Source organism: Coregonus lavaretus, assembly GCF_964263955.1.
Source record: "Coregonus lavaretus genome assembly, chromosome: 26".
Lineage (NCBI taxonomy): Eukaryota > Metazoa > Chordata > Actinopteri > Salmoniformes > Salmonidae > Coregonus > Coregonus lavaretus.
In genome coordinates, this window is record NC_140013.1 from 7504057 (window position 1) to 7516976 (window position 12920).

The following is a 12920-nucleotide window of genomic DNA, read 5'->3' on the forward strand; positions in this document are numbered from 1 at the left end:
GTACACCAGGGTTCTGAGCAAAAAAAACACACACATATATATTTTTTAAAATAACTTTCGTTGTTGGATATAAGACTGTAAAATCTCCAGGAAATCAGCTCAAAGTTATTTTAATTTAGGATGTCTGTTCCCAAGTATTCCCACGCATAAATAGAGAGGCATATGTGATCATATCCCAATGTAATCAAGGTTTGAAATAATTATATTTTCGTCAAATCTGTTTTTGTCAAATACTATATTTGTTTGGGATTCTTGCGGTCAATTTGCAGTGTACAAATTATTTATAACTATGTTCAGGCCCGTCATACCATACGCTCACGGACAGATCGTCCCACGGCTGAATAAAATTGGGGACCCCTGCAGTACACAAACCTACAGCACATGAATAAGCGAATTTTGCCACTGACAGAAGGCGTGTCCATATCAACTCGCTCCTTTCAAACGCAGTGGTGGAGGAGAGGGGAGGGAATAGTCTAATCACGCTTGAAGTTATAAAGCAGACCCTCCTCCAATGTATAACGGATTGGAGTATTGAAACCCGAGAGAAGTGGCTGTTTTCAACTTTTTACACACAGTGATTATTAGTTATTTGGAGAGCACAAGACTACTGCTTTGAATTATAAAAAATAAATGCTATATACCAACCTGTCTACTTGACAAATAGGCTACAGAAGACATTCTCATGGTGCTCTCTTTATTTGCTCCTACTGGAGTAAGGAAAAGGTGTTCGTAAAAGTGCTGAATGTCACCTCCAGTTCAAATGGATTATAACAAGAGCATGGCTCCTCCAGTGCCGCCGCACAAACCCAAAACTACCCGGACAGGCGAGGCTCAGGAGCGGGTGTTGAAGTGCGTACTACTCGGCGATGGAGCGGTTGGGAAGACCAGCCTGGTTGTCAGCTACACAACGAATGGCTATCCAACGAAATACGTCCCCACTGCGTTTGATGACTTTTCAGGTGAGCCAGTTAAAACCATTTATTGTGGCACGATTCTTGGACAAAAATAATTACAGATTTGCGTCCTATAGACATCAAATCTGCAACTTCCCAGCCAGATAAAATAATAAACATAAAACATGTTTTCTGATGCACATTGCTACATTGATTTTGACTATGGGCCAACACCCATATATTGCACATTGCTACATTGCAACAAAACCTTAATTGACCATAGTGAACATCTCTGTTATATTGTAACGGAGAAATGCGCTGGCTCTCCCTTGCAGCCACCCATTCTGCGGAACGAATCACCTAACTTTTCTTCTTTCATTTTGCTGACCTCGAGGCTAACAGCAGCGACTGTCTGTCTGCAGGTCTTTGTATTATTGCACACAAATTATAAGCCCTGGTCATTTTACACGCCCTGGCCTGTTGTATTTTCCAGTTGGCAGAATTCCATTTTCCAAAACGCTGCCACCAGCAAATGTTTGTCTAATGTACAAAACAGTGGAAAACTTCAACAGCATACTTGTTGAAACTAACCTCCTTTGGCAGGTGATGAAAACGCCCGCACACACTGACGTTATCGTGTCATTATTGCAGGAGAGGCCTATCCTTCCTTTTGAAGTTTTCCCTATAAACCTTGATCTCAGGAAACCTCCAACAAAACACAATGTATGAAAGGTTTGAATGAGAATATTGCATATTTTAATAGGCTTATACACACACTAATATCCATCCCTCCCTCACTGCCCTCAGAAATCCAAGTCTTAGGCCTAAACTGAACAGAACATGCTTGTTGAACATGCTTGGTTTTAGATTGCACAACTCTGGCCATTGTTGTCAGCCTTGACCTAAAAGCCCTGTCTCTGCTATAATGAAATGGGCACATCTGTTTCAATGGCTCTGAGCAGAGATTGTCTTTCACCCCCATGACAGAGAGGGATTGTGCAGTTGGGGCCCCATTTGATGATGTCATGTATCTGTCCCTGGAATCAGAGCCCTCTTTTGAAAGCTGATTTCTGGGCAGTTATGCAATTCCACAGGTGACACTTGGGGTAGAAGAAAGAGAGGGAGGGAGAGATGGAGAGAGGGGAGGACAGAGTTTTGGCCCAAAGTAGAATACAAGGCAGATCATATGTCAGGGATTTGGGAATGATTGCACAATGGGCCCCTGGTTTAATGAGGAGTAGTCCAATGCTGCGGCGGACTAGTCCCCGCAGCTCTTTGATCAGGTGGTGTGACCGTATACCTCGGGCGCATTGTAAACGCTTCCATAAGCTTCACCACATTGGGCTCTTTTGAAACATAGCATATAATGAAACTGCTAGTGATATTACTCATAGCACTCTTCCAATCTGGAGAGAGCTATTGGGAGAGTCACTAAACAAACAAAACGGATTTGTTTTCCTCTGTAGATGGCTTGGCAGGGCTTTCAAAGCTTGAAAGAACACAGAATATGGTATTGAAGAGAGTAGTTATTGCCTTTACGTGGGCGAATGGGTGGGCGAGACGAGGCCGCCACTCTGAGTTAGGGGGATGGATGAGGTTTCTGTCAACTGTGTCCAGGGGGTATGAAGTACGTCAAACTGGCTTGCCTTTGTTTTTCCCAGAGGATATTTTGGTGGGCTGGTCTCTCCTCTGTCAGAGGTCTGTCTCTCCCTCTCTGTGTGAGTATGTTTGTTTAAAGTGTCTGGTGGAGCAATGTGGAGGCAGATGGGACTATAGCCCTGCTGACAGCAGCTGATTTAACACTCTCTCTCTCTCGCTCCCACAGCGGTGGTGCAGGTGGATGGACACCCTGTGAGACTACAGCTCTGTGACACTGCTGGACAGGTGAGAACCACAGCCTCACATCGACATGCAGCAGAGCAACACTCCACATACTACATATAGTGCTTCCACATGGTCTGCTTCGCCAGTTGGTGCTGCATCGCTGCGTTCACCACTCTCTGTCACATGCATGTACGCCCAGAGGAGAAATTATGCTGAGCACCACTGAACTTCCCCAACGGTCATTCTCCTTCTTCTGCTTGGTTCTCATACATGTCACATGATTTTAGTGTCAGAGACAGTGTTGGCATTTGTCCACCACTCTTGCATGCCGTCTTTGCTGGCGGGTATTGCTCTAGGCAACATTCTGGGGCACCGTCTTATTTCCCAGGCTCTCCCACAACTCTGTGGCAGCTGTGGGGCCCGCTGGTTCTCCTGAGAATGTCTCTACCACCCCCCCCCCCCCCCCCCACCCCCTCCCAGAGAGAGATGAATTCCTTGGCTCTGCTGCCACCAGGCAAATCCATTGGCATAGCTTTTGGGGATGGGGGTTGAGAGGAAGGATTTGGAAATGGTGAGAGGTGATAGAACGGCGTGAACTCATTAGAACAGAACAGATCTGGGGTGACCGCTAAGAGGGAGGGAGACGTCACTATCGCAGCAGGTAGCTGTTAATGCATGTTTATTTATCTTGTCTTGTTCTGCTGTCTCCCTCTCATCCCCTCACCCCCTCTCTCTGTAGTTGTGCAGGCATAGGCAGGCATGGTTGGTGTAACTGAGAGTTGTGCCCCAGAGCTCTGAGTGTCATGCCAAGCCATTTTAACATGGTTAGATTGTTCTAGAAAGGGAACAGGTTGTGAAAGCCGTGGTGTTTTCTCTTTGGGCATGGGTGGTGTCGTAATCTCATTCTATAGCTACAACCAAGCCCAGAGAGCAAAGTATAGTTTAGTTGATTGGGATCCCCATTAGCTACTGCACATGCAGCAGCTACTCTTCCTGGGGCCCACGTAAAACATACAAATACATGACAAAGTACAGAACAGTAATAGACAAGAAGAACATAAGATATTACATTAAATTCAAAATATACAGTACCAGTCAAAAGTTTGAACACCTACTCATTCCAGGGTTTTTCTTTATTTGTACTATTTTCTACATTGTAGAATAATAGTGAAGACATCAAAACTATGAAATAACACACATGGAATCATGTAGTAACCAAAAAAGTAGCCACCCTTTGCCTTGATGACAGCTTTGCACACTCTTGGCATTCTCTCAACCAGCTTCACCTGGAATGCTTTTCCAACAGTCTTGAAGGAGTTCCCACATATGCTGAGCACTTGTTGGCTGCTTTCCCTTCACTCTGCGGGCCAACTAATTCCAAACCATCTCAATTGGGTTGAGGTCGGGAGATTGTGGAGGCCAGGTCATCTGATGCAGTACTCCATCACTCTCCTTCTTGGTAAAATAGTCCTTACACAGCCTGGAGGTGTTGGGTCATTGTCCTTTTGAAAAACAAATGATAGTCCCACTAAGTGTAAACCAGATGGGATGGCATATCGCTGCGTGAGCCATGCTGGTTAAGTGTGCCTTGAATTCTAAATAAATCACAGACAGTACATTTTACATTTTAGTCATTTAGCAGACGCTCTTATCCAGAGCGACTTACAGTTAGTGAATACAATTTTTTTTTTTTTTTTTTTAATACTGCCCCCCCCTGGGAATCAAACCCACAACCCTGGCGTTGCAAACGCCATGCTCTATCAACTGAGCTACATCCCTGCCGGCCATTCCCTCCCCTACCCTGGACGACGCTGGGCCAATTGTGCGCCACCCATGAGTCTCCCGGTCGCGGCCGGCTGCGACAGAGCCTGGATTCGAACCAGGATCTCTAGTGGCACAGTTAGCACTGCGATGCAGTGCCTTAGACCACTGCGCCACTCAGGAGACATAATCACCAGCAACGCACCATCACACCTCCTCCTCCATGCTTCACAGTGGGAACTACACATGCAGAGATCATCCGTTCACCTACTCTGCGTCTCACAAAGACACAGCGGTTGGAACCAAAAATCTCAAATTTGGACTCATCAGACCGAAGCACAGATTTCCACCGGTCTAATGTCCATTGCTCGTGTTTCTTGGCCCAAGCAAGTCTCTTCTTCTTATTGATGTCCTTTAGTAGTGGTTTCTTTGCAGCAATTCGAACATGAAGGCCTGATTATTCTCTGAGCTGTTGATGTTGAGATGTCCCTGTTAGTTGAACTCTGTGAAGCATTTATTTGGGCTGCAATTTCTGAGGCTGGTAACTCTAACTTATCCTCTGCAGCAGAGGTAACTCTGGGTCTTCCTTTCCTGTGGCGGTCCTCATGAGAGCCAGTTTCATCATAGCGCTTGATGGTTTTTGCGACTGCACTTGAAGAAACTTTCAAAGTTCTTAATTTTCCAAATTGGCTGACCTTCATTTCTTAAAGTAATGATGGACTGTCGTTTCTCTTTGCTTATTTGAGCTGTTCTTGCCATAATATGGACTTGGTCTTTTACCAAATAGGGCGATCTTCTGTATACCACCCCTACCTTGTCACAACACAACTGATTGGCTCAAACGCATTAAGAAGGAAATAAATCCACAAATTAACTTTTAACAAGACACAACTGTTAATTGAAATGCATTCCAGGTGATTACCTCATGAAGCTGGTTGAGAGAATGCCAAGATTGTGCAAAGCTGTCATCAAGGCAAAGGGTGGCTATTTCGAATCTACTGGTTCGAATCCAGGCTCTGTCGTAGCCGGCCGCGACCGGGAGACTCATGGGGCGGCGCACAATTGTCCCAGCGTCGTCCAGGGTAGGGGAGGGAATGGCTGGCAGGGATGTAGCTCAGTTGGTAGAGCATGGCGTTTGCAACGCCAGGGTTGAGGGTTCGATTCCCACGGGGGGCCAGTATGAATTTTTTAAAATAATAATGTATGCACTCACTAACTGTAAGTCGCTCTGGATAAGAGCGTCTGCTAAATGACTAAAATGTAAATGTACTTTGAAGAATCTCAAATATAAAATATATTTTGATTTGTTTAACACTTTTCTGGTTACTACATGATTCCAAATGTGTTATTTCATAGTTTTGATGTCTTCACAATTATTATACAATGTAGAAAATAGTAAAAATAAAGAAAAACCCTTGAATGAGTAGGTGTGTCCAAACTTTTGACTGGTAGTTTATATATATATATATATATATATCTATATCTATATCTATATCTATATCTATATATATATATATCTATATCTATATCTATATATATATATATATATATATATATATATATATATATATATATATATATGAGACAACAAAAATACTATTTACACACTTAATATATTCATATTCTTATATACAGTACAATTAAATTAGATCTTTAGAAAGAGGAGAGGTGCTGTGATACAATGTGTTTTTTTATCTGTTTTTTAAAGCTGAACTTGCTTTTTGCCTGAGTAACCTCTTGTGGCAGAGCATTCCATGATGACATGTGCGACGCATTAAATCTGTTTTTGGTTTGCGTACCGTGAAGAAACCCATAGTGGCGTGTCTGGTGGAGTATGTATGTATGTATGTCTGTTTGAAGTGTATGCAAATAGATTATACAAGTGGTTAGGCATTTTCAACACACAAATGTTTCTTAAAAAGACTAGAAAAGAAGTAGTCAATTTCTCCTCAACCCTCAACCATGAAAGACTATTATGCATGTTGTTGATGTTAGTTCTGTGTGTGCAGTTAAGGGAAAGGCGTGCTGCTTTTTTTTTGAGTCAGCTGCAGCTTTGCTAGGTCTTTATTTGCTTCACCTAACCATATTACCGGACAGTAATCAAGATGGGACACGAATCAAAGCCTGAACAACTAGTACAGTTGATCTTTGTTAAAAATGTTTTACATATTTTTATAACCGACATGCCACTCCCCATCATCACAACAACTTTGTCAATATGACTTGACCATGATAATTGACCATCCAATGTTACTCCTAGGAGTTCAGGTTATTCAACTTGTTCAATGGTCACACCCTTTATGCACAACTCCAGTTGAGGTTTAGGTGTAAGAGAAAGCTTTGAACCAAATGCATTGCTTTTGGTTTTAGATGTATTTAAGACCAGTTCATTATTAATTACCCATTCTGAAACGGACTGTAATGTGATGTAAAGCCATATCAAGTTAGTTTTTTCAATAACAAATTATGATCAATAACACCAAAGGCTGCACTGAAATCTAACAATACAGCTCCAACTGTCATCTTATTACCCATTTATTTTAGCCAATCATCTGAGTCAGTGCAGTACAACTTGAGTGCCCTTCACTTCTATATATATATATATGTATGTATGTATGTATGTGTGTATGTATGTATGTGTGTATGTGTGTATGTGTGTATGTGTGTATGTGTGTATGTGTGTATGTATAAGTGAAGCTTACTAGCACCGTAGGGCACTGCCAGTATTGTAAACACAATCCCCACATCCAAGTTGTTTTACCTAAGGAAACTTGACTGTGTTGGTTGAGTGTAGCGTTCACAACCATTGGAACGAACACAAGGCCCAAACACTTCCCAGCATACATGCACTGTAGTGAACTCCACACTGTTGTCTTAGGGCTGCACGGATCTGCCCACTTTGTATACAACGTCTAAATCCCCCACCCTCACAGCCACAGAGAGCTGGGGCAAACACAGGCAGATCAAGTCAACAAACACTTGCTGTATATGCACTTTCATAACAGGAGAATAGATACCGCACCCTGAGAAAGCCTGAGATAAACGATAGCAACTGCTGCCATGGCTGTTTGAAACTTTTTTTATGAAATGGCCTCTTGAATCACTGAGATTAGGATCTGTACTTATCTATTTCGTAATTATTATTATGTTTTTTGATCAGATATTATGCATTTTACCAACATTTCCACAAAATTCTCATTAAAAAAAGTAATAAACAAATCAATATTTATAATATTTAACATTGCTCCACTAATGAAAAGACCTGAGTTAAACATAACACGGAAAATAAAAATATGTCTAATGAAATTATACAATTATTATCAAATCAAATCGGACTTTTTCCCAATTTGAGATCTCTAGCCTTTTCAGTAATGAAATGGCCAAGTGTGGTAAAGGGGGTGTTTGAGAATAAGAAACTTTTCTGAAGGCATTTAAGCGAATAAATTAACTTAACTTGTGCTCATCTAAGGACTACTCCTCTAGATCCATTATGGGTGAATAAAACTTTATGGGTGAATAAAACTTCATTTAAAAACTGATTGGCGTTTTTACAGGAACTTGAAAAAGTGGTAGGGTAATGAGACCCATGTCCACAAACACTGTTTGTACGTAATAAATATTTTAGTTTAATGTAAACTTCAACTTTTAAATAAAATGACTCAAATTTAATCTGGATGCATTTCAGTAATGTGAATTTGGGGTGAAAATGTAAAAAATTCAGGCGACATTTTCAAATGTATTTAAAATAAGACAGTTTCCCCAAAACTAAACATCTTAGTCCTCAGAATGATAGTTGATTTTTGTAGAGGCATCATAGTTTTGTAACTCAATTTGCTAGACATTTTAAAACTGGTTTCATGAGAATTACCCTGTTAATTAAACAAAGTAACTCCTCACTCAGAAAGATTGATACATTTTGTATGTTAGCCAATATCTCTGCGCCATCACCTCAGTTTGCAAACACTTAAGGCGAAAGTATGATTTGGAAAGAAAAAGCGTGTAAAAAGACTATTCCACTCAGAGGCTCCTGGATATAAAAAGGTACCTTTCATGTCAGGCGTCTGAAAAGGGTTAAAGAGTGTGTACTCAAGGATGTGGGGAGGCCCTTGTTACCCAAAGCTCTGTGGCTCCTCAGTGTTAATTTGGGAAATCAGTGTGATATAAAAGAGGAGGTTGGGCTTTACCGCTCAACATAAACAGACTTTTCTCACACAGTTTGTTATGGAAAGATTATCACCACCATTTATATTCCACTGACATTCTGCCTGCTTGGTATGCATTGACCTATAAAGCGATTACTGAAATGTGTTGGTGTGAAACTGGTTTGTTTATGTGTGAACCTTGAAGTGAAATACATCACACAGTAGAGTTGGTAAACTCAACTAACTAGGGATTAGGTGCTTTGGAAAATGTTTGTAATACCTTGATGTATTTTATATAACATCATCCGTGCTTGGATCTGAAAAACCTTAAGACGATTAATTCCAGTATCCAGCAGATTTTGAGTTTTGAAATAATATTTTAGAAGTGAACTTATGCTCACTGCTGATCTATCCACTCTCCCACTCCATCTGTCTTCTTCATTCTTCTATAAACAGATTTTTTTATTTTTTATATATAGTTGCCTAAACAAATTCTCCCGTACGCTTTTTTCCCCTTCTACACTTGTTTGTCAATGATTATGCCAAGTCAACCATTTTCAAGATACTCAGTTCACCATTTGTTTGGGTTCACATGTAATGGGATTGGCCCTGTGTTGTTACTGCTGAATGCCAACCTCTCACTAACCCCCCCATGTCCCTTCTCTCTCTCTCTCTCTCTCTCTCTCTCTCTCTCTCTCTCTCTCTCTCTCTCTCTCTCTCTCTCTCTCTCTCTCTCTCTCTCTCTCTCTCTCTCTCTCTCTCTCTCTCTCTCTCTCTCTCTCTCTCTCTCTCTCTCTCTCTCTCTCTCTCTCTCTCTCTCTCTCTCTCTCTCTCTCTCTCTCTCCTCAGGATGAATTCGATAAACTCCGTCACTTCTGCTACTCGCGCACCGACACCCTCCTCCTCTGCTTCAGTGTGGTCAGCCCTGCCTCCTTCCAGAACGTCTGGGAGAAGTGGGTCCCCGAGATCCGCCGGCGCTGCCCGCTCGTGCCCATGCTGCTGGTGGGAACCCAGTGTGACCTGCGCGAGGACGTCAAGGTGTTGATCGAGCTGGCCCGCCGGAGGGAGAGGCCCGTGGCCGAAGTGGACGCCCGTAGCCTAGCGGACAAAGTGGGCGCTGTGGCATATGTGGAGTGCTCGGCGCTCACCCAGAAGAACCTGAAGGAGGTGTTTGACGCGGCCATCGCCGTGGGGATGAAGCACGCCGATAGGAGGGCGCGGCGGGAGAGGAAGGTGCGCAGCACGGCCGATAAGATGAAGACACTGTCCAAGTCGTGGTGGAAGAAGTACGTCTGTATCCAGTAGAGAGAGAAGAGGAGAGGGATATTGACTATGACTATGAAACTGGGACTGGAAATGTGTTCAGACGAGCCTATGTTGTTCATATGGACTGAATGACTTCTGTCTTAGCTCCGCTCACATGACCCCACGTTGGTCAAAATTAGGGTTGCAAAAAAACAGGAACTTTCAATTAATTCCCTGGTTTTCCCGAAATCCCAGTTGGAGGATTCCCAAAATCAGAAGGGAATAGGCAGGAAATCGGGAATCTTCCAACCAGGATTTCTGGAAAACCAGGGAATTTATTAAAAGTTCAGGGAATTTTGCAACCCTAGTTAAAATGAATGACCAAGGACCCATGGCTTAGTAGAGTGAGGGGATGGACTGGGGACTGGGGGTGAGAGTGACTAAAGTTGGAGGAGATCCACTGATTGGTTGATTGCAAAGAGACTGACAGGACTGTGCTCTAACCACTCGCTGTCTGCTTGAGCTAGTCTGAACTCTAACCTCTGTGCATGATTGACAATCATCAGCATGATTGACAATATAATGCAGCAAAGAGTGAGTTGAACTCTGAGCAATAATGACTTCTATATGAACTGATGGCTGGAGACTGGGATCTTCATGTACTCTTATACTCCCTCACATGAATTGGCCAAATGTGCCACTTTTTTTTTTTTTTTTTTACCAATTACTATATCCTGATGTGCTGCATGCTGTATGTATTCCTCCCGTCCTTATACCTTATACATGTTCATGTCTTTTATGTTATCCACATCACTCTGTAATCAAACAGCCAGTAGAAAAATGTATGCACTCACTAAACTGTAAGTCGCTCTGGATAAGAGCGTCTGCTAAATGACAATAAAAAACAATGGATCATTGGTAGAGCTAGACTGAAACAAACTGAGGGATTAACATGGAATTAAACTCAAATTCAAACCAAATACCGCTACAATACAAATACCGCTACAATACAAATACAGCTACAATACATTAATATCTACAATTGCATCGATTACATTTACAGACAAGACTTTAGAGGTATCGATAAGAGACTTTTCCACAGATTCCATCTGGCCCTAGTCGTCACTGTCAGAAGCATGACCTGGCCCCATGGTCCTCTGGTGGTGGTCAATCGGTCATTGCCATTAAGCCAGGGGGTGGAGGGTTAAGCCTGGTGTGTGTGTGTGTGTGTGTGTGTGTGTGTAACCACATGACCGACTGAGGTCCCTAGCCCAGGTTGTGTCTGTCGGTCTGTCTGCTGCAGTGCTACATTTAAGTGTCTGTTGATTCAGCTGCTGCCACAGTTAGCAGACCACACAGTGAGGGACTGTGCTCCCCAGACAGAAAATAGTTCCTCATCAATACACATTAATGGTCAGACCTTTAGGACAGATCTCAACAATACACACCCCCATTGATCTCCACTCAACCTGCTTTAACTGGAGAACTTTGATCGTCATGAGCTCAGAGGTTTCCATCCAATAGCCACTCAACTCAACTGATGGGACTCTAAGAGCTGTTGAACGCGTTGTCTCACTCTGTCGGGGTGAGGAGATTAGATTGAGGAACACAGGGTCATTGAGTGGTGCCACAATAAATTGCCATGCAATGGCCTTTAGACTGTACAGCGTCTGATGTCTCTCTTTGTCATTTAAAACTTTCGATTTTTCACCCTTCCATGAGAGTCGCAAGGTCTTCACCCCACTGTTGGTCACTATATTTGTGTAATTACAGTACTATAAGCCCAAATATTGAGTTCACTGGCATTCATTCTCCTCTCCAGCAACCTTATGATGACAGGGTGAATCGCCAAAGAAAACCGATTTGTATTTGCTTCTTATTTTTCAGAAGCCTGTCTGTATGCTCTCTGTATGCATCCCTTTATTTGGGGCATCAACCATAAAATGCACAGCCACTGATCAACCCTACAAACAAATGTATGAGAAATGGCATGTATATTTTGTATAACAATTTTTATTTTTATTTTTATGTGGTGTCAATCAGGGTAATTTTGTGTACATTTTGGTCTGTATCCATCACAAGCTGTCCTGAAAACACCCTAAATGGTACAGAATGACAGACATTTTTCACTTGTCTGATACTGTCAAGACTGTTTATAAAGCAACAGAGATCTAAATAAATGTGAAATCTATACAAAAACATGCCATGTATCAGTGTTTCTATGCAGTTACAGAGGGATATACAGTTGGAGCCGGAAGTTTTACATACACTTAGGTTGAAGTCATTAAAACTTGTTTTTCAACCAATCCACAAATGTCTTGTTAATAAACTAAGGTTTTGGCAAGTCGGTTAGGACATCTACTTTGTGCATCACACAAGTAATTTTTCCAACAATTGTTTACAGACAGATTATTTTACTTATAATTCACTGTATCACAATTCCAGTGGGTCAGAAGTTTACATACACTAAGTTGACTGTGCCTTTAAACAGCTTGGAAAATTCCAGAAAATGAAGTCATGGCTTTAAAACCTTCTGATAGGCTAATTGACATAATTTGTGTCAATTGGAGGTGTACCTGTGGATGTATTTCAAGGCCTACCTTCAAACTCAGTGCCTCTTTGCTTGACATCATGGGAAAATCAAAATAAATCAGCCGCTCAGCATGGAAGGAGCAACTGCTCCAAAACCGCCATAAAAAAGACAGACTACGGTTTGCAACTGCACATGGGGACAAAGATCGTACGTTTTGGAGAAATGGATTCTGGTCTGATGAAACAAAAATTATGTTTGGAGGAAAAAGGGGGTTGCTTGCAAGCCGAAGAACACCATCCCAACCGTGAAGCACAGGGGTGGCAGCATCATGCTGTGGGGGTGCTTTGCTGCAGAAGGGACTGGTGCACTTCACAAAATAGATGGCATCATGAGGAAGGAAAATTATGTGGATATATTGAAGCAACATCTCAAGACATCAGTCAGGAAGTTAAAGCTTGGTCACAAATGGGACTTCCAAATGGACAATGACCCCAAGCATACTTCCAAAGTTGTGGCAAAATG

The 12920-nt window shown here is 42.2% G+C and overlaps 1 protein-coding gene across 1 annotated transcript; it reads left to right on the forward strand.

Annotated features, from left to right (window-relative positions):
* The first annotated feature begins 520 nt into the window (after positions 1 to 520).
* rhoub (ras homolog family member Ub) lies at positions 521 to 12066 on the forward strand. The gene is made up of 3 exons (XM_084142346.1): positions 521 to 959; positions 2719 to 2777; positions 9470 to 12066. Exons 1-3 carry the CDS (start codon positions 743 to 745, stop codon positions 9923 to 9925), a joined length of 732 nt encoding a protein of 243 aa, XP_083998472.1. The 5' UTR covers positions 521 to 742; the 3' UTR covers positions 9926 to 12066.
* The last annotated feature ends 854 nt before the right edge of the window (positions 12067 to 12920 follow it).